The sequence below is a fragment of the Cervus elaphus genome, chromosome 28 (assembly GCF_910594005.1).
Source record: "Cervus elaphus chromosome 28, mCerEla1.1, whole genome shotgun sequence".
NCBI classification, from domain to species: Eukaryota; Metazoa; Chordata; class Mammalia; order Artiodactyla; family Cervidae; genus Cervus; species Cervus elaphus.
This window is the reverse complement of record NC_057842.1, coordinates 44,309,500-44,331,469: the sequence shown is the minus strand read 5'-3', so window position 1 is coordinate 44,331,469 and position 21,970 is coordinate 44,309,500. Positions and strand designations below refer to the sequence as shown.

The 21,970-nt window shown below is 45.1% G+C and overlaps 1 protein-coding gene across 3 annotated transcripts in view; it reads left to right on the top strand.

Moving 5' to 3' along the window:
- The window catches only part of LOC122685190 (sine oculis binding protein homolog), a 165,275-nt gene that overhangs the window by 134,937 nt on the left and 8,368 nt on the right, over window positions 1-21,970 (top strand). For all 3 annotated transcript variants that reach the window (XM_043889760.1, XM_043889759.1, XM_043889761.1), the window contains one exon: window positions 8,523-10,481. In XM_043889760.1, coding sequence (XP_043745695.1) covers window positions 8,523-10,478 — 1,956 coding nt within the window. In that variant the 3' untranslated portion in view covers window positions 10,479-10,481. The remainder of the gene's footprint in view (window positions 1-8,522; window positions 10,482-21,970) is intronic.

Genomic DNA, 21,970 nt, shown 5'->3' with positions numbered 1-21,970 from the left:
TATGTGGTCAGGTACTCGTGGAGATTAAAAGAGGTAATTCATGTAACATGCTTAGCATGGTGACTAGTGCTTAAATAATGCAAGCTCTTATTACTCATATAATCTATTATTGTTACATCAAACTGGTGCTTCCACTAGGCATGATAATAAAAACCATAGCTTTTGACGGAGCATCCTGGAGAGATCTGAGGACTGGGCAGCCATGGATACAGGGGGTGAAATACCTGGGGCAATCCTGGCACCCACAGATCGGAGCTGGTTCAGTCTGGAACCCAGGAGCACAGAAGTGTGCAAAACTGTTAAAAGAGGATTGAATGAGGCGTTGGGCTTCCCTGTGGCTCAGATGGTATAGAATCTGCCTGCAAAGCAGGAGACCCAGTTTCGATCCCTGAGTTAGGATGAATGAGGCATTGCAGGTGAAGCCCTTTGCCAAGTAGCTGGCAGATTTCGAGCAATCAGAATATAGTTGGTAAATAAATGACAGTCACCAGGAGCAGCTGTGAACCTTCGAGAAGACGCCAGAGAGGGAGCTGAGGAGCATGATTGCTGGAGGAGCTGTGAACTCTGCCCAGCAAGTGTCCTTGACCTGGACCACCAGCACACACACAGCCTTGATCTTGTGGCATTTCAGTGCTGCTCATCACTGATGCCAAGACACAGCCCAGGTGGGTGAGGAGGCAGATACAAACAACATCCCTAGGGAAAAAAGAGACTGTTTCAAATATCACAGATAACAATAGCAATCCTTCCGAAGAGTCATATTATTGATGTATGATTAGCTCTGTTGTGGAATTAAAACCTTGTATTGAAATATGATTTTTTGCATTTTCTAAAAAGTCTGTATGAAGGAAGAAATGAGGTGAGTGACCACAGATAAAAAGAAGTCAGGTAACTACTATACTTCACTTTTTAACACATCACGTTGATGGCTCTCCTATTTCACACAAGTGCAACCCAGAGTCTCTCCATGTAGTTTTTTTCAGGCAGAGAGAGGGCTCTTATAGTCACACATAATGAATTCAAGTATGAATTCAAATATTCAAGTATGCATTTAGGAAACAGAGTAGTGATAAATGAGATCAAAGTACGTTTCAAAAGAGATTCGGATATCTATTTTGAAAACAAGGAAAGTTTACAATAACCAAGGTAAATACATATCTGAAAAAAGATTCTGATACAATTTGATAAAAGAGGAGTCGTGGGGTAGAGGAGCAAAGAGGAGTTAGATACTCAGAGAGTAAAATATTAAGACTATTTTTAGTTAACTGTTGCATTCAGAACAAATCTGGGGAGTGGGGCACGCAGATTTCTCCCATGACTGTTGTTGACGTTGTTGTTTTAATATTTATTTGGCTGCACCAGGTCTTAGTGGAAACATGCAGGATCTTTAGTTGCAGCATGTGAACTCCTAGTTGTGGCATGTGGATCTAGCTCCCTTACCAGGGATCAAACCTGGGCCCCCCGCTTTGGGAGCACAGACCCTTAGCCACTGGACCATCAAGGAAGTCCCTCCCATGTCTGTTAATAGATTGAGCTTCTTGAGGGCAGGTGCTGAATCTTTCCTGTGCTGCTTCACAGTTTAGCGCCTCCTGAAACAAGGTGGGTCCCCAATGAACGAATAATTGGATTATGTGATGGCAAAATTTTCAGGGCAGGTCACCATTAGAATATCTGGAGTTGATATAAAGGAGAGAAGATCGAGTCACAGCGCATGGCAGAAGTGATTCTGAGGGGATGGGGTAGGACATGGCTCTCTGCTTTTATGGGGCACATTTTCCATGCCTGCACTCACTTGCTGGTTCTTTCTTGGCCATGTGTTTCCTGGGCAGTGCGTCCTGATGGATGATCTCAGTTAACAGCTGAGCGCCTGAGCTGAGCATGATTAAGTACTGCCCTACCAGGAGCTGGAGGCTGGAGGGGTGTCCCCAGTGGTCTCTGAGGTTCTGCTCAGGGCTGAATTTCATTGCTCTGAGATCTCCTGGACTCTGTCTGTGTCTGTCCTCTTGGGGCTGCAGAACTAAAAAACAGAGAGGCAGACATTTGGCATCAGGTGGACCAGATTTTCCAATGTTTGAATTTTTCAGTTTCCATCTGGGTGATTTGTGTTAGGAAGATGTAAGTAGCATTTATCCAGTTTAAATGAAGTGGAGAGTTTTGTGATGATACACTAATGCGCTTAGGCAACCGAACTTGTCAGAACAAAGGGAAAAATCACCTTCTTCTGAGTCATACGTTTGGCCGTGAGGGTAGATGGACCCTCCATCACTGAATACAGGGCAGGAGTCCATCTCTTGCTTTGGCTGTAGAAACAGAGGCTTGGGTCAGTAAGGAGCCGTTTGTCAGTGCTCATTGAGATCCCGAAAACCTAGCCTATCTCTGCTCTGCCTCTCAGAGCTCATGGCACGTGTGAAAGAGAAGGCTCTGCCCTGGTGACCTGGGCCAGGGTTTCTGGAATCCAGCTGAAAATTTAGATAAGTAGTACTTGAGTCATGGTATAAAGTTCCTACAGGGCAGCTTTCTAAGGAGATGTTCAGTTCTAACAAAGATGGTTGTTAGTCTCTTCTTGAGTTCCAAATCCTATAAGAGGGAGAGATAGACGGAGAGATGGGGGCAGGGGGTGGGGGTTGGAGAGAGAGAAGCCCAACAGCAAAGTCAAACAAAAAACCAAATAAGACCCTTAAACAAAAAGAACTATGTAGCAAACACCATCCTATTGGAATCTAAACCTGCAGAATGTTTGTTTTGAGAATGAACTTCTCCATGAATTGAGTTTAAAAAAAAAAAATAACAATAATAGCCTTTGCTCATTCTAAATCCCTCTCCTGATTTCTGTGTGGCTATGCATGTCTAAGGCTAGGTCATCTTCTTCCTTCCTTCTCTGTAATCCAACTTTGCAAGGAAAGTTGGAATGGTGAACTTGGTCCCCCCCTTCAGAGTTTGGCGCCCCGCTCCATGGGGGCTAGCCCTCACACACATTCTGCCATGCCGGCTTGGGTCATCCTGTCTTCAGGGCATGTGATACCGTGGCTTCTGGCCCTTCGTTTGGAAGATAGTTTCTGCCATGTAATGAGTCAAGCAGATCATTCATCAGTTCTGTTTTTTAATAAAACATGAATAGCACAGTTTATGGCTTCCACTATTCAAACAGCAGTTGAGCCTAAGAGGAATTACTCATCTTAATGGTTCTAACACTCATTTCCATGCAGCCGTGCTGCTTTTTCAAGCTTTTGCCTGAACTGGAGAATGACTGGCCTTAGAAAAAGTGGGCTCAGCAGGAACTGAATAAGGCCTTCCCAGGAGGATGGGCATCTGGGACTCGCACAGGTCTGTCATCCCGTTCCTTGTAACTGCAGACAGTCCTTCTGTCACCCCTGGAATGGCAGGATGGGAGCTGGCTCTGTGAGGTTCAGCATGTGTTTGCCCAGAGAGAGACAGGCTCCATTCTATGTCAAACAGACGCAGGCTCCTAGGAAAGCCTGGATGAAAACCTTCCTTTTCCTCCTCACGCTGCCATAGAAACATCCTCCCATTAAGTTAAACTGAACTTAAACATATGGGATGTTCCTAGGAAGTCAGCAACCACGAGGGAGGCAGGTTAGGAACTGAAAGAATATTCTATAAAGGTTACTGATATGCCCAGTACACCAGCATTACCCATCACTACTATTAGCTCCATTTCACAGACGAAGAAACCGAAGGTGACATTTTCATAAGGCTGTGCTGCTGGAAAATGATGGAGCCCAAACTTACACCCACATCTTCTAATTCCAAATCAATCTGCTGCCCAAGTGCACCAAATTAGGGCCCTGATAAAGGCAGAGCCTGAATCCAAAGGAACAGCTGATGCTGGGGCCATGGACCGCAGGGTTGAGCTGAAAGCAGGTATTCAGGTAGGATCAGTCTAAGGTTCTTAATTCATGCTATGAGGTGATTATCTATAGGTAAAGCAGACCCAAACTCTTCAAAACACGGATCACCCCCGTCCATGTCTCTAGAGCCTCCTTGGCTTCACTCCTAGGTGAGCTCATGATTTTTTGAGCTGGCCTGCACTGCAAGATCAATGCTGTGTTCAACAGGCCAAGATCTAGAGAACCAGCCTCTTATGGCAAGTTCCAGTCTTGGTTACAGCTACAGCTAAGTCGCTTCAGTCGTGTCCGACTTTGTGCGACCCCATAGACGGCAGTCCACCAGACTCCTCCGTCCCTGGGATTCTCCAGGCAAGAACACTGGAGTGGGTTGCCATTTCCTTCCCCCCAGTCTTGGTTAAGCAGCTACAATTTCTGAGCTATTACCTGAGTGCTGTATTCATGAAAAGTCAGGAGCACACGAAGATTTTGTTTTGTTTTTCAAATTGTTGATGGTATTCAAGGATTTGCTAATATCTTTTTACTGTTCCATTGCTGCAAATGTCTTTGCCTAGTAAGAAAGGTTTCAGCAAGAGTTTCTTAATATTGCCTGATGCCGGTTACCACTCAGAAGGCAGTGGTGGGTGGATTCCACTCCAGGATGAACTTCACTCCCACAGCTGACAGCTGATTAATGTGTTAATTAGGCACCCTGTCCCCCTCCCTCACTACCCGAATCTTCTTCTAAGCCCAGCCGAGTGTATATATTGTGCCCATGTGGGTAACCTCATGGCATACTTTGGCTTTGACTTTGGACGTTTATATAAAAATAAAGGCTCAGTTGCCAACATGAATAGCTTTCTTTCTTTCCAGGGGAAATACAAGATGGAAAGAGTTATAGGAACCAGAAGTCCTGCTTTTCAGTTTTCTTGTATCAAGAGCAAGTGATATTTTTGCTGAGGCAGTGTCTTTTGAGCAGTTTAGCGGTGTAGGTTGCCACATTTATTTCACAGGAAAGGAGTGAATCCATCAGGCCACTGAGCTTATAAGTACTACTCTGGCAGTCAGCCACCAAAATATAAATACTCTAAATGGACTAAAGGAAATGTTCATTCTGTTGTTTAGAATTGGACACATCCCAGGAAGGTAAATTTAATCTTTTTGAGGACTGCTGTTATAGGGTTGAATGGAATACGCATTTGTTTATCTCCTTTGTGATCTTTTTGTCTTCCACGTGATACATTATGTATTTGTGATACGAAGCATTTCAGCTGTCTCACTCAAAGGCCTCGCATTAGCTGATTGTTCGGTCCCCAGATTGCCATCGTTAAACAGCTTCAGCCTCGGCTCTGTCCAATCTGGGACCTGTTAGGGGGAGAAGTGGAACCAAAGAGGCCAGATTCCAACAGAAACAAAGCCGGGTGGAATTAGGGGAAATCATTCCAGAGCCCAGTGAGTTGAGCTCTGCACTTCTTACTCTTTATCTTCTAAAATATCTGAAGGAATTTTGGTACTTCTTGGCATAATGAGGAAAAAAATAATGCCTCAAAAGGTTAAAAAGAAAAAATTAAAGCCGTCTGTGGAAAAAAAAGACAGGGAGGATACCCTATAACACAATTCAGAAAAACCATAGCTTATGAGACACATGCTGTGTATTTCATGGATATGCAAATGTTATTTTATTAAAGAGAAAGATCTACAGTATATATTTTCACCTAACTACGACATCTTAAGTAATCAGCTCAGGCTCTCATGATGAAATCTTTAATTACGAGAAGTGTGTCATTAGTTAGATGTAGAATGAATGATGTGTTGCATTTTATTGCTTCACATGATATAGCCATTTGTGCCATAAATTCATTGACCCAATCTTAAACGATGTGTCCTGTAAGACAGACGTGATTCATTATGTCTTAAGTGACAATTTTTTTCCTCTAATAATTTTTCGCTTCATCAGAAAGATTGCTTTACTGTGTTTTTAGACCAGTGTTCAGAATTGAAATGTAATAAGACAAGGATACACACACACTCACACTCCTTACCCAAAATAAGACAGTCATAAACTGTCACAATATTACGTAAACCCTTTGAGATGCTGCAGAAAATCAAGTAGGTAACCATTAGGCTTTTGCTTTAACTGGAAAGCCTGATGAAATAGAATCTGCTTTGAACTTTCATGTCCGTAATTCCTTTTATGAGGAAATAAATAAAATATGGTGGAGAACTCTCCTTGGATAATTGGGATAGATCTATAAGCATTCCTTATTCATCAATGAATTATTGAAAGTGAAGGAAGTGAAGGGAGAGCATTTAAGTTATATTTAGATTATTTTTTGTTACTCTACTTGAAAATATTTATTTAGCTTGAGGAAACATAGGAATCCTCTGGAGGCAAATAATTCAGTCTGGCAATTTGAAAACCAATTAAGGATTTCAGAAAACTCTTTCCCCTTATGGTTAAAAAATACGATCCAAAAGAAATATGCCAGAAAATTTAATATATTATTTTAATTAGTTTAATTCATTGATAATGTTCTTTTAGTTCATGATTAAAGAAGCTATATTTGATCCTTCACTTCAAGCTTAAAAATTTACATTTTAGGCTTTCTCTGGATTCCTAATGTTGAAACAGAATCTGGTGGCTTTATTTCATATTGGAATTTAAATGTCATGTCATTATACATTAATTTTATAAAAATGATCAGGTTTTAAAATCAATAACTTATGAGCATCAAGTTTTCAATAGTTTATTTAACCTTTATCTAGATGAGAATTTTAAGAGTCTGATAGATTCTGTGTGTCTCTTCTCATCAGAAGCAATTCTGTGCTTATTTGTAAACTAGATATCCCAACTGTGATAAAAATAAAAACACAACTCTTAATTCTGGAGAAACTTGAAACACTGTAATGAAACACAGGAGTATCTTAGTATTGTTTTTTGTTTTTTTTTGTTTTTTTGCTACAAGCATTTTGAAAGGGTTTTTTGATATGAGACCAAACAAAAAAACTAATGTATGCCAAGGAGTATTTGTTATTCAGTCTCACACCATCGAATATATTACCTGCAATATCAGGGGGAAAGGTGAGAAGGAAAAGAGTGGATTTACACATACAGACACATCTGCCATGAGTGTGTACACTCACAATCACACACTAGCCTGCCACCACTGTTTACAGTCTAGGAAAGCTGAGAGTTAAATGAGATGAGTAATCAAATGCCCAGCATATGTTGTTTTTGCATTGTTTATGTGACCAATCATTACTAAAATTTATCATTTTTAATGCTATCAGTTTGCCATAGTTAAAAAAACATGCACCAGCAACAGAACAACAGACACCCTTCTCAACAAAAACAGGGCTCCATTCAGAGCAATATTGGAACCAGGGCTTTATTGAAAAGAGATTCAGATTCAATGAACTCACCATTACATTGTGTTTCAGAATTCTTCCTCTCCTGCTGTATGGCTTGAGTGCTGAGGAAATGACCAAAAAAAAAAAAAAAAAAGAAAGAAAGAAAAAAAGATTGTGTGTGTAATGTTCAGTCAAAAAAGTAAGGCACTGAAAGAACTATTGAAAATTTTGACATCTGTTTATCTGTTTATAGCTATGGCAAGATTACTCATATTAATTCTTGTTTAAAATGCCATATGAAGGAAAGACATTTGTGCAAACAAGAGTCATATTTGAATTGTAGATCATGTCTTCACCATCTGTGAGAGCTGATGGTGTTGCAAAATTAATGTGTTAATGAAATCACAATAATTTCTCCAAAGTAATGGGTTCTGAAGCCGAGAATGACTATTTTTTGAACTTTGATGTCTAGTGATTTCCAATTGGGAAAAGCTCTCAGCCTTTAATTAGTTCTGCAGCCCAACTTTAAAATAAATTTGGTGATGTCTTTCTTTTGCCAGGAGTAGATTTGAAGGGGGGGAAAGCCATAAAAACTTTTGGAAAACGTTCTCTGGTGTTTGAAAAGTTGTTAAATAAGACTGCCTGCCAAGAAATGTCACCAAAAATTCTGACTACTGAGAGAGAGTGGGCAAACAGCTCAAAAAATAATTCTAGCTTGCTGCAACATCACAGGTTGGGAATAGCTAAACCTCACACAGACTTCATGACTAATTCCAAGTTTCCCCTTGGAAGCCAGACATAATGATGTTCAGTGCTATGTGTTATTGGTTAACACAGCACACCCCTTCCAACTGCATTATCCAACAGTCAATAGTGTAAAGTGACTTTGTGTGAGGAGAATTTTAAGGGTCTATATTTCAAAGCCCACTGAACTTTTGGGAGAATTCTTTTCACCAAAACTATTTAGATTTGCATGAACAATGAGCCTCTTTGACTGGGGAAAATATATGGGCAGGTATATGTACTCTTTGTCAGATCCACCTTTAAGTCATGCTTAAAGGGGAACAACACAGTTTCTTTTTTCTTTTTTTAAAATAGGAGACAGTGGTAATTGCTAGTCTGAAGAGTTAATATTTATAAAGCGATTCTGGCTTCCAAAGAGAAATCATTTTACAAACATTTAAGAATTTTACCTTTTAGAAGGAAACACTTCCGCCTAGTTGAAAAATTATGATAAAGTTTGAAAAGAACCTCTATGTAAAACATGAAATGCTATCCACCAAAGGAGCTTGCTTATCTTTTTTCTTCTTTATTACTGTGTTGTAGGTATGTGACTGGTGTAAGCACATAAGACACACAAAAGAATACCTGGACTTTGGGGACGGGGAAAGAAGGCTTCAGTTCTGCAGTGCGAAATGTCTCAATCAGTACAAAATGGACATTTTCTACAAAGAGACACAGGCCAATCTTCCAGCTGGGCTGTGCAGCACATTACACCCTCCCATGGAAAATAAAACAGAAGGCTCCGGGGTGCAGCTGCTCACTCCAGACTCTTGGAATATCCCTCTAACAGATGCTCGCAGGAAGGCCCCCTCCCCGGGGGCTGCAGCTGGCCAAAGCCAGGGCCCTGGCCCATCGGCGTCCACCACCGTCTCTCCATCTGACACTGCCAACTGCTCTGTCACTAAAATCCCTACGCCAGTGCCCAAGTCCATGCCCATCAGCGAGACTCCAAACATCCCTCCTGTCTCTGTCCAGCCACCTGCGAGCATCGGGCCTCCCCTCGGAGTCCCACCTCGCAGCCCTCCCATGGTGATGACCAACCGCGGCCCGGTCCCGCTGCCCATCTTCATGGAACAACAGATCATGCAGCAGCTCCGCCCGCCCTTCATCCGCGGCCCGCCGCACCACGCCTCCAACCCCAACAGCCCCCTGTCCAACCCCATGCTCCCCGGCATCGGACCCCCGCCAGGCGGCCCCAGGAACCTGGGCCCCACCTCCAGCCCCATGCACCGGCCCCTGCTGTCGCCCCACATCCACCCCCCGAGCACCCCGACGATGCCGGGGAACCCCCCGGGCCTGCTGCCCCCGCCGCCTCCCGGCGCACCCTTGCCGAGTCTCCCCTTCCCGCCGGTGAGCATGATGCCAAATGGCCCGATGCCCGTGCCCCAGATGATGAATTTCGGGCTGCCGTCGCTCGCCCCGCTGGTGCCGCCCCCCACCTTGCTCGTGCCATACCCCGTGATCGTACCCCTGCCCGTGCCCATCCCCATCCCCATTCCCGTCCCCCATGTCAGTGATTCCAAGCCCCCCAACGGGTTTTCCAGCAACGGGGAGAACTTCATTCCGAGCGCCCCCGGCGACTCCTCGGCGGCAGGAGGCAAGCCAGGCGGACACTCCCTGTCCCCCCGGGACTCCAAGCAGGGCTCGTCCAAGTCCGCGGACTCGCCGCCCGGCTGCTCCGGCCAGGCCCTGAGCCTGGCGCCCGCGCCGGCGGAGCACGGCCGGAGCGAGGTGGTGGACCTGACGCGGCGCGCCGGCAGCCCCCCGGGCGCGGGCGGCCAGCTCGGCTTCCCCGGCGGCGTGCTGCAGGGCCCGCAGGACGGCGTCATCGACCTGACGGTGGGCCACCGGGCCCGGCTGCACAACGTGATCCACCGCGCGCTGCACGCGCACGTCAAGGCGGAGCGCGAACCCGGCGCCGCCGAGCGCAGGACCTGCGGCGGCTGCAGGGACGGCCACTGCAGCCCGCCCGCCGCTGGCGACCCGGGCCCGGGCGCCCCTGCGGGCCCCGAGGCCGCCGCGGCCTGCAATGTCATTGTGAACGGCACGCGGGGCGCCGCCGAGGGCGCCAAGGGCGCGGAGCCGCCGCCCGAGCAGCCGCAGCCGCCGCCGCCGCCGCCGCCGCCTCCCGCGCCCCCCAAGAAGCTACTGTCGCCGGAGGAGCCGGCGGTGAGCGAGCTGGAGTCGGTCAAGGAGAACAACTGTGCTTCCAACTGCCACCTGGACGGGGAGGCGGCCAAAAAGCTGATGGGGGAGGAGGCCCTGGCGGGGGGCGACAAGTCAGACCCGAACCTTAATAACCCCGCGGACGAGGACCACGCGTACGCTCTGCGGATGCTGCCCAAGACGGGCTGCGTGATCCAGCCTGTGCCAAAACCCGCGGAGAAGGCTGCCATGGCGCCTTGCATCATCTCCTCGCCCATGCTCAGCGCCGGGCCCGAGGACCTGGAGCCTCCACTCAAAAGGAGGTGCCTCCGAATTAGAAATCAGAATAAGTAAAAGGTTTGTATGTCCACCGGGGCTCTTCTCCGCACGAGTCACTTCACTGCTCCTTACTTCTTATAAGGCAAATGCGTGCAAAGGGGGTAGAGAGAGTTGTGTTGACAATCATGGTTTTGAGTTCTGTGTTGTACACTACGCCTTGTGTGGTCACATACTACCATCATTTTCATCCAATTCCTATTTTACAGCTGAGAGAACTAAATCAACAGCAAGTAAGTGCCATGCCCAAGGTCACTTAGTGATAAAGCCCAGTCTTGAACCTGAATTGAAACACTGTCTACTAATTACACTTTTGTTCTTAGGCTCCTGTCTGTAAGTAGAGGAGGATGCAGGGAGGAAGGAGCGAACGATTGCTCAGAACCTGTACCTGTTCAGTCATGAGGTTATAGACTGATTGTAGTAAAAGGTGATGGAGAAGGAAATAACAACCCACTCCAGTGTTCTTGCCTGGAGAATCCCAGGGACGGCGGAGCCTGGTGGGCTGCCGTCTATGGGGTCGCACAGAGTCGAACATGACTGAAGCGACTTAGCAGCAGCAGCAGGAGTAAAAGGTGAGCAGAGCCACTCCCTGGAGCTAGCTGGTACAGGCATTGGCAGAATGTCCCAACTCACCAAGTGGTCTCAATAACCAGGGAATTCCATTTGCAAGATGAGAAGAAAATCTAAGCTTCTTAGATGCCTATGCCAACTGAACCCAGGCCATGCAGCCCCATTTGCCTGGTAGGGTGTTGGAGCAGCTCCTGTTCTTGGGATCTCTTCCTTCATTTGTCCCCAGCCAGCATTCCCCAGGGCAGGCCTCAAGCATCACCGATCAGCTTTGCCTTCTCCCCTTTTTGGGACTCAGCAGCTCAGCTGATGGCCTGCTCACCTCTCCAGGCAGTGGGAGGCTCTGGCAGAGAAAAGGGCAACAGTCACTGAAGTGAGTGAGAGTATACATCCCTGACCTTGGTGGGGTCGGGGGCGGAGGCAGGAATCCTCCTTAATACCAGGCAGAGGACAAATAACAAGTTCACAATTGCAGTTAGGGGGAGGGCAGTGAGCCTGTGTGGCTGCCCATTGTAGCCAGATGCAGCCTCATTTGATCTTCCCGCCAATCCTGGTGGAATAAGCATTGTCTGCATTTACCAAGGATGACGATGAGGCTTGGAGATGTTGCCCAAATCAAAGCTGGTAAGTGAGGGAATTGTTATTCGACTTAGGCCTGCTGGACCCAAAGCCTGGGTGCTCTCCTCTGTCCACAAGGACAGCAAACAGGCTAATGTTCTGCTGAGGTTTATCAGCTCTTTAAGGAGAGGAAAGCAGGGGAAATGAATGTTTACTGAGCACATAGCTTGCGCACAGCTCTTTCCAGGAGCAGGGGTCAGGGAGGTGGGTTGGGGGACACAAAGTGAATCTGGAGCAGTGCCCGTCCTCAAGGCACTTACAGTCTGGTGGCAATGTACACTGGGAGGAAGGAGGTCTGGCAAGGAGAAGCAGACCTTTTAGGAAGAACAGTTGCTCATATTTGTATGTGCAGGTCATTCTCTAAGTGTTTTTCAGTAGTATTTCTTTGGGTCAGGATTCATTTGGCAGTTGTCTTCATTTTACTGATGAGAACACTAAGATGTAGAAATTAGGTAACTTGCCCAAGGTTCCAAGATTTCCATGTTAGTAAGTTGAGATTCAAATTTAGGCTGTCTGACTCCAGGGAATACATTTTCTTTAAACCACTGTAGGAGAATAGGTTAATTGGTCCCTACAATAAGCCCTACTTGATGAAATTCTTTTATTCACCTCAGTTGTCTTGGGGGAAATTTCCTAGATAAAAACTAAGCCTACCCACCAACTTCTCTAGTGGTTTTTTTGTTTGTTTGTTTTTATCATTTTCAGTTGTATTTTTCAGCAAGAACAATGAAAAAACAAAAATACCAACCCATTACTTCACAGTAGGAAATACAGATGTGGACAAGAACACTTGATGTGATGTGTCCAAACCATTGTCCCTCGAAGTCAGCATGTTTACCCAGACACCTACCTGACTTGTAACCAGGAGTTTTCCTGGGAAGCTCGGAGCCCATGAAAGGGGACTTGCTGGGTGATGCAAGAAGGGTTTCTCATAATTTGAGGCTTCGTTTTTCATTGATGACTTTGTCAGTAGGAGCAGAATACTAAAACTCAGCTCACCAATTCTTGATTTTACATCTGCAAGTTTGGTTCTCTAAAGACAGTCTCAGCCTTCTGCTAGTCACCTCAATTGAAAATGGCCCTAATTTCTCTGCCAGCATAGTTTAATCTGGTTGACAAAGCAGTGAGTAATGCAAAGATGTGGGACAAAAAAAAGTGATGGCCTTTAGAAAGCCAAAAAAGCATCAGGAATTGTAATTTTAAACACATTCTAGTGTCACTCATTCAAATGACATTAAAGAACAGGAGGGTGAAAACTTTTACTACCATTACTAAGTGAGAAGTGACCAGGTCAAGGAGAGTGTCACTAGTCCATAAGTAGCATGGGGCCAAAAGAACATAAAAGCATGAAATATATGATGGCTATTTCGATGATATATATTTCTGAATAAGGAATCAGGCAAGGGTCTTGTACGTGGACTGGAGTCATTACTAAAAATATTAACCTGGCTTCAGTCTATTTCAGAAGATGCAATGACGAAATCACCTACAGTCCCCCTGAGATTGGAAAGTTCTTTTTTATGATGGGTTTCCCCAAGAAATTACAGCTTTTCTCTAAACCCAGAGACTCTCAGTCTTTGCCAACTACAGCGGGGTGACAAGGCGAGTGATTTAAGATGGGGGAAGAACGCCTCTGCTCCTCTAAATCACATCGCCTCTTGCCCTCTGTAGTTGCGTGTCAACTCATAGCACAGTCTCAACCTGCTGTAATTCACTCACATTCTCTGACCCTTCCTGATTTTCTCTGCACATGCGGCGCTGTTTTTCTTCTATGCCTTCAGAAACCCGGCCCATGCGTGTGGTTATGGAAATTGGACATGCATCCGTTAAATAAAGGACTGCATGGCTTTTGTGACCTGACAGTGAACACTGTTTGGTGACAAGTTAAAGCCAAAGGGGAAGCATTAAAAACCAAAACCAAGCCTGGGCTGAGTTGTGGTAGGTGAGGCGGAGGTGAGTGATTCTCCCTGCGCTTGTTGGTGACTCATATTATCTCTCGGCGTCGAGTCTGTCAGTGACTGCCGTCCAGGTTTTTCATTCTTTTTGCTATGCCCACCATTTTCATACAGTATTACTATTTTAAAAAATAATTTAAAATAGATTCAAAGCAGACTGTAACTTGAAATCAGTAGTCCAGGCAGCTGCTGTTACCTTCAAAGAAGTCATCATTTTTGCTAGTTCTCGGCAATCACAGGGTTTTGTTTTTTCCTTTTGACTGTTTCTGTTCCTGGTTACCTGACTTTATGCATTCTTGTTCGTTGATATGATTACAAGTGATTTAAATAGGCAGATATTTTCCTAGATGCAGAACTAATTAAGTTTAGTTGAAGATTTTAAAAGGTTGGAAACTTCCTTTAATCTTCAACTTTTAAGATGCCAAATACCAGTTCTGCAGCTTCTGTAAGCTGAAAATAAAATCCCCCCAAATAATAAGGAAAACAATGTATAAACATTTCCCAAACTCTTCTCTCCACAAAGAATTCCACTTATAAATGGAATACTCCTTTCTTTGTCTTTGCCTTGGAGTTTGGGGGATAGCTGTTTGTATTTGTACATTTTCTGAATTTCAGCAGTTTACACTTGTTTATGGTACATTGGGGAGTTCACAGTAACCATTTGCAAATGTTTGAAGTTATTCAAAAGAAAATATCCCCCCTCCTTGATTTTCCAGGGAAATGACATCTTCTCTTTAAGTAAAATAATCAATGGAAAAAATGTGTACCATGAGTAACCCTTTCACCCTCACTTTTTCCGTCCCCAAGGAGTGGCAAGACCAAGAACTCCCCACCTTTGTGGCTCCCAAATTTTTTATGTGTTTCTAAGACCAGAAAGAAAATCTGAGAATCTTGTCCCTGGCGCCCACTCCAAGATACTCCCCTAACTCCAGCAGCTAGAGTTCCTTCCACTTTTTATTTGCTCTGAGAGGGCTGAAGAAGGGATGGGAGCTGTAGTTTTGACTTTTTGGAGTTTAGAGTTTAATTATTAGCCTGACCACGGAGCTACAATCCCAGAAAGGACTATTTCAAGAAAAGGGCAGGGGACTCTCCTCATTAGGGAAGCCCAAAGGATGGAGGTGACAAGTAGCTTTTTGCCAGTTCAGTTTCTCCAGCTAAGTTTGAGAGAGTCGGCTGTCTGCAAAGTCAAGTCCGTACAGTTGAAATATAACTATGGATGCCGACCATAAAAGCGAGGAAAAGAGGAAACCCTTCAACTGAGAAGAGAAAATCAGTACAAATAGGATGTGCTCAGATCCTGTGCCAGACTTGAGATTTTTAATGTGCTAGTACTTAGTTGGAGAAGGCAGTGGCACCCACTCCAGTACTCTTGCCTGGAAAATCCCATGGATGGAGGAGCCTGGTAGGCTGCAGACCATGGGATCGCTAAGAGTCGGACATGACTGAGCGACTTCAGTTTCGCTTTTCACTTTCATGCATTGGAGAAGGAAATGGCAACCACTCCAGTGTTCTTGCCTGGAGAATCCCAGGGATGGGGAGCCTGGTGGGCTGCCGTCTATGGGGTCGCACAGAGTCGGACACAACTGTAGCAACTTAGCAGCAGCAGCAGCAGTACTTAGTTACTGGAAACATTCATTGGCGACATCACCCCCGGTGGTGCAGCTCTGCCTGTTTGTTGGGATGCAGATGGCTGCCCAGCTCTAGGTCCAGGTGGTTCAGAGAGCTAGCGGTGAGGAACAGCCAGGTGTGTGTCATGCACACAGGTGAGTGGTGAGAACCGGAGAGAGCGCTTGCTGCGATCATTGCAGACTCATCAGGGAGAGTCTTATGGATGAACAGTGTCAAGGCTGCTCCTAGACACATCTCGCTTAGTGTTGCTGGGTCTCTTTTAACTTTCAGGACAAGGAGATTGAAAGAAGGTTTTAATGTGTAGGCATCTGACTTTAGATATTATTTTAATCAAATTATGATGGAATAGGAAATGACATTTGTGATCGGGTATTTATTTCCTTTAGATATATCACAGCCCTCCTTCTTCACAGGGCTGTGACTAGCGTGAGGCCAGAGAAACGCTTAGTGCTCGAGTTTTAGCGAGGACTCCAAGGTCAGGCAGTGTGGCATGAGTCCTGGCCCTGACCTGCCAACCTCCTGATCTGTGTGGCGGCTCCCCAACCGAAGCTGGTCTCCATGCATAGCCTTCGGCCGCACTCCCCCTGGACTTTAGTGGAAAGCTTTATGTGCCTGTGAGTGGAGGCATTTTCTTGGGAGGAGCAGTTCATAGATTTTGACTTCAGAAAAAAGTATCTTACATATCTAACATATCTGAAGGGTTATTTTATATGATCACCAAGCAGTATCTGAGCGGAAATTTTTCTTGTTACTCTGAGGAAGCTGAATTAATTGTAAATTTCCCTTAAAACTTGGAATTTATTTTTAGCAATTTTTGCTGTGGACCTAATATTGCAAAATCACTGTTACAGCCATATAATGTAGCCCTTGTCTCAGTAAGATTGCCTTAGTGACAAAATGCAAAAGGTCACAGACCTTTCTTCAAGTTACTATAACCTGTGAGTATCTGTGGGGAAAGCAGAAAAGGGAAGCGAGGAAAGGAACAAGCTCAATGCTTCTTCGCCACTTGGCCTTTCAGAGTTTATGCTGTGTAGGCAGCGGCTGCCCTGCACTGGAAAACCATCAACCCTGCTATTAAGGCCAAGGGAGTGGAATGGCTCGAGAATTGGGTAGATCAGTAAACACCAGAGCGCTGGTGTGGCCATATCCGGGAGCACCACCAATCCCCATAGCTCCTTAGCACATGCTTCTTCACCTGGAGAGAGAGTGCTTGGGAAGGTGAAGGCATTCGACTAGTTATTAACAAGCCATGGCCCAGAAGGGCACTGGAAATAAGCTCCCCGTCTAGTTTCCAGTGAATCGCTCCCTTGCCGGCTCGAGTGACTGCCTGGGCATCCTGGTTCAATCACTTACACCTACCTCCATGCAGACAAGCATCGTGGAGGGCAGAGGTGTTTGAGGACCAAAATACACTGCAGCATGAAACACTTAGCTCATGTTGTGGAACACCCCCACCACCAATACACCGCCTTTTCCAGTCTCTCTTGTCAAAGAGATTGTGTCAGCGGCTGAGGGTGGCCACCGTTGTCTTCCTCCACCCTGTCCCGTACAGAGTTATTTTGTATTCTTTTGTTGCTGGTTTAAATAAATATACGTGGATGCATGTTAAGGCAATGCATTCTGCATGTGTAAACTTTTTTTTTTTTTAAATGCCTCACAAACATAAAAGGAATCCATTTAAGAGAAACAAATAAATTAGCTTTAAAAGATAAACAATTTAGCCCTGGCATCATTTAACATGGTCTTAGTCTCAAGAAAAAGGAGTAAATGCCATCTCAGATGCCAGCTCTAAATACTAACCCCAGAGAGCTCTTCTCCAGATCTGTGGATTTCCACAGCACTCTGCTTGAGGGAAAAACAGGGTGGGGTCGGGATGGGGAACATGAACCCATCAGCAAGGAGGGGAAACACACACACACAAATTATTTCAAGAGTCATTTAAAAGATTCTAGTGAAAATGACTAGAGCAGAAGCAAAGGACGAAAACAACAAACGTTGGAATAAATCTCCTGTGCTTTGAAAAGATCCTGCATGTGCTAAATGTTCTTAATTTGGACACTCGGCAAGTTGCCCCTGAGATCCCTTATCTCTGAGCTCCTAGGACCGAGCTGTGGCCATAAGCAAGAATGTGCCTGTGAGATTTTACCCAACGCACAAGTCTGAATAGAGAGATGGGAACGTGGGTGTGGGGTCAGGACTGGGACAATCAAAGCTGCCTCACGCTGCCCGGCCTCATTCCATCCAGAGACTTGGCTGCGATGGTTGTCTCATCATTTCCCCTCTTTGAACCTCTGGTTTGTTGTCTTTCTGTGATAGCAAGCTGTGTTTTGTTTTGGGTAAAAAGGGAAGTAAGAATGTGACAGAAGAACAGAAGGGAGAAACACACTTTATGGACTCGTTTGATATGAAACATTGACCTCATGTCCAAAAGATGCAATTAAAGAGTATATCTCTCCCTCATTTGCATGGCTTATTTCCCCAGACGTGTTTTTGGTATTGAAAATGAATGGTATTCCCATACAACATGTGTCTCAATTTGTAATGATATCCTCCTTGCAGCTGGCTTAGTTCTCCAACTGTTTCTAAAATGTTACTGTCTTAAATTTGAGCCAACCTACAATAACAAATTATCTGGAAGCAACGTGGCTGAGCTGCATTTGGTGAGAGAAGGGGAAACCCTATATTTCATCCTTCAACTCTTGTTTTGGAAATTCAGAACTGTAACATGATCTTTTTCTAAGGAAATCTACACACGCACACTTTAAAAATTGTGCATATTGGGTGTTGTGGGAGCAAGAATGACCTGGTTTAGGTTTCTCTGCAAAGTTCTGCATCCCATCAACAAGCCCTTTTGATATTTTAAACCCATATTTAGAGTCATTTCAAGATATTTGGAGCACATGTGGTTAAATGTGAAACTTTGTCATTATGATTTGTTAGATGCTTTTATTTTAAATATTTATAAGCCATTTTTAAGTACTTTATCCAAAAGATTTCTCCTGCTACAATACTATAATTGAGTGGTATCTGAGCATCAACTGAGGGTATAGTAGACAGAGGGTGAAGTCACTGCAACATGCATGCACGTTCTTCTTGCTTTTCTGGTTTTGATTCAAATGTTGTTTTTAGTAGATTCAGCTTATTTTTTAACTGTATAAAAAGTCATGAACTGGATTGGTTGTCTCTGATTTTTTTTTTTTAATGACCAAATCTCCCAAAGGTAAAATGTTCAACTTGAATTATGTTGATTCCTACCTCTTTTTTTTTATCCTGAGAGTAATTAATAAAACTTTCCATTAGAATGTTGGATTGGAATCTGTGCCCATAGGAACTTAAAAGTGTCATATTGTTCCTCTGACATGTATTAGAGACAGTTCATTGGTGGTTAGATTGAATTCTTTACTATTCACCCTCAGCCTTCAGAAACTGAGACATAAGATCCCATCTTTATCATAAGTAGCCTGTTTGAGTACTTAATATGAAAAAGAGGAGGTGGGGGGAAAAACCTTTTTCCAAACTTAAAATCCATTTAACCTTCAGAGGTTATAAATTTCAAACTGACCACAGGCCTCTGGGGCTCACACTCTTTATGGCTGGCAAAATACAACTTTCTGGTAAGAATGGGGAAAAGAAGGCTTTAAAAGGGCTCATAAACTAGCTTGGACATCTACTAGCTCTTACCAAACAGCATTTTCATGAGTTAAGTGTAAATGAGTCAGAAACATATAGATTGAATTTCTTTTAAAATACACATGGGTTTAAAAATTAAGGCCAAAGTGCTTGGCAAAATAAGTTTTGGTTTTAGCCAAACCCCAAATGTTTGAAAAAAATAGTTCTACAATTTGCCAAACCAAAAATATATCCAGGTCCCTCCATTCCTCTCATTTAATACAATGGCATCATAAGCATGGGACTGAATGTCTATTTTCATATCCACCAGGGTTTGAGCAATGTAAGTCCCAAATACTAACTGAAAAACTATGAAAAATTTTTTGTGGAAAAACCTTATGACCTTGAAAATGAAGATGAGCAGTCACTGGTTCAGGGTTCTGATTTTGACCGCACTTCTCACTGTCTGATCCTCTGATCAACTTGTTTTCTGTCTCAGCTGTGTGTGTGTGTGTGTGTGATGCACAGAATAATAACTTTTTAAAGATCCTATATTTGGAATGCTTAATTTTTACTTAATTAATATACCACAATCCACAAAAGTTAATAAACTCAATCATATCCGAACAAAGGGAGGCAGTACCCTTTTACTCATTATGGTTCAAAGTTAGTCTTCATTTATTTCCCTAGAGGGTAAAACTTATCTGTTTTCAACCAACTGTCTTGAATACTGACTCCATGCAGGAGACACTGTTATTAAGAGTTAGAAGGAAGAAAAAAAAAAAAAAAGGAAGGAAGGAAAGAAGGATGGAGGGAGGGAGGCAGGGAGGGAGGGAGGGAAGCAGGGAGGGAGGGAGGGAGGTAGGAAGACAGGGAGGGGAGAAAGAGAAAAGCCAAAAAGTGGGAGAGGGAGTGGCAGGAGTCTTTGACTTGTTTTGAGGAGCCAGTGATCTGACAGAGACAAGAAATAATCAAGGTCACTGTTACAAGCCTCATGCAGAACCTGCAAATGGATGTGATACTGGAGACAGCGGGCTCTGACAAGAGCAGGGACCTGGGCAGTTCACACTTTGTCATAACTAGTACCCAGCTCGGGACTGGCAGGATGGGCACGGGAATGAGAAGAGAGGGTCAGGAAAGGCGTAGTTAATGGAGTTACCATTCCATACAGCAGGTGAATTTGGGGTTAGGTTCTAAAACCCAGAAGGGCCGTGAACTGGCAGTCGGGAATGGGGGAATAGGGGAGGCAGTAGGCTGTCAAAAGCCGCAGGTGAAGAGAAGAGAAGCCACATGAGGGAGGGCTGTCCCCTTCACCCGGCTGGAGCAGAGGGCTTGGCTGCAGAGAGGGCGAGGGAGGAGGCCGGAGGAGGGCAGGTGGGTGGTGGAGCAGGGGGTCGTGGAGCTTGTACTCTGAATCAGGCCACGTCAGGAATGGCTGGAGGTCTGTGCTTGAGGGAAATTCCTTTAGCAGCTGTTCGCAGACTGAAAGGAAGCAAGAGAGACTGGCATCGCTGAAGCCGATCCCTGCATTCTGATGACAGGCTGATTATCAGCAGTGGATTCTGAACATGGCGGGACGTTCTTGCTGCAGCATTGGGGGGTGAGCACTGCCACATCCACGTTTTAAGCGTGAAGAGCCTTCGTGGCAATGCGCAGGGAGGATGGACTCCTTACTTTGAGCTCAGAGTAGGCCTAAAAGGCTTCATGGCACACAGCAGAAGGAGACCTCAAGATGACAGAACTTCCGAAGTTCAGGCAAGGGGGATACTAGCCAGGGCCCCAGATTGTCATGGAAATAGGGCTCCACCCTTCTGACCACCCCCACCCCCGCCCACGGCTGGGGCAGGGCCTGGTGCAGGCTGTCAGTCACCTCTTGGGTGCTCAAGGAAGGCAGAGGCTCACCAACAGGGGACGTCCCTGGATGGACGCCGAGCCTGGACAGTGGCCGTAGTGAGGCCCAAATCTCTTGTCTTTGGACTGCAGAGCAGCCACAGGCTTGGGTGGCTTGCTCAAGGTCGGACACCGGGAGAGATCTTCACAGAAGCTGAGTCAGATCCCCCCAGGGCCAGCAGGTACTTTTAAAAGAGTTTGGTGACTGTGGGAGATGTCCTTTTATCTTTTTAACTTCCCAGGCCAAAGGCCTTCCGAAACTTTCCCTTGTGGCGAAGAGGACTCTCGGTAGAGAAGGAAGGTAGTGTCTGGTTTAGGGGTACACACCTATGCCTTGAGGTTGGGCCGGCCTGTGTTCAGATCCCAGCAGAGTGGATGATTGAGGAAGTGGTTTCTCTCCTGGAGCCTAAGTCCCTAGCTCATCACATTGCTGGGAAGAACAGATGAGGAAACTAGGTAGAGTGTGGTGCGTGTGCGGTACCCAGGAAAGGGAGTTCCTGTCTTACTAGAAAAGCTACAATGCCTGGGAGAGGAGCCGGAGCTGGAGTGAGGTCTGCTTGGCTCTGAAACTGTGTTGCTTATTACCAGCTATGAGTTTGGACAAGTTTTATAACTGTGTTGTGCCTACGTCTTTCTCATTAAACAGTTGTAATAACTAATATTTCCTGCGGCCTTTTTAGATGTAAGCAGTGTTCCAGATGTTATATGCCCACAACAACCCTCTGGGGTTTCGTTATTAAACGCATTTTATAGATGAAGAAACTGAGGCACAGAGACGGTAAATATCCTACCCAGAGTCACTAGCCAGTAAATGGCAGTCCTGGGGACTGACTGGCAGCCTAGCTGCCCTTTGCTGTCCCTGCAAAACCACTGAGCATGTCTTATATACAAAAAAAAAAATGAAGGTAATAAGCCCCACTTCATAGAGTTATCGGGCTCCAGTGTAAACAACAGAAGTACAATGCCCAGGAGGTTCCTGGCTTATATATAGTAGGTGCTCATTATGTAAGAATTGTTGGGGTAATTCCTGCAGCCCAGAACTTCTTCCCTCAACGTGTCATGGGAGGTCATGAAACACTTCCATGCTACCAACCTTGGAAGTTAGGGAAACTACTCCAGAAATCCTTCTAAGATGTCTGGTTCCACTTTTATAAGCAGAGCCTGGGTCGCGCAGAGCACATGCTCACGGTCACAGAGTGGCACAGCCAGGATTAAAACCTGAGTCCCCCTCTGCCTTTCCCC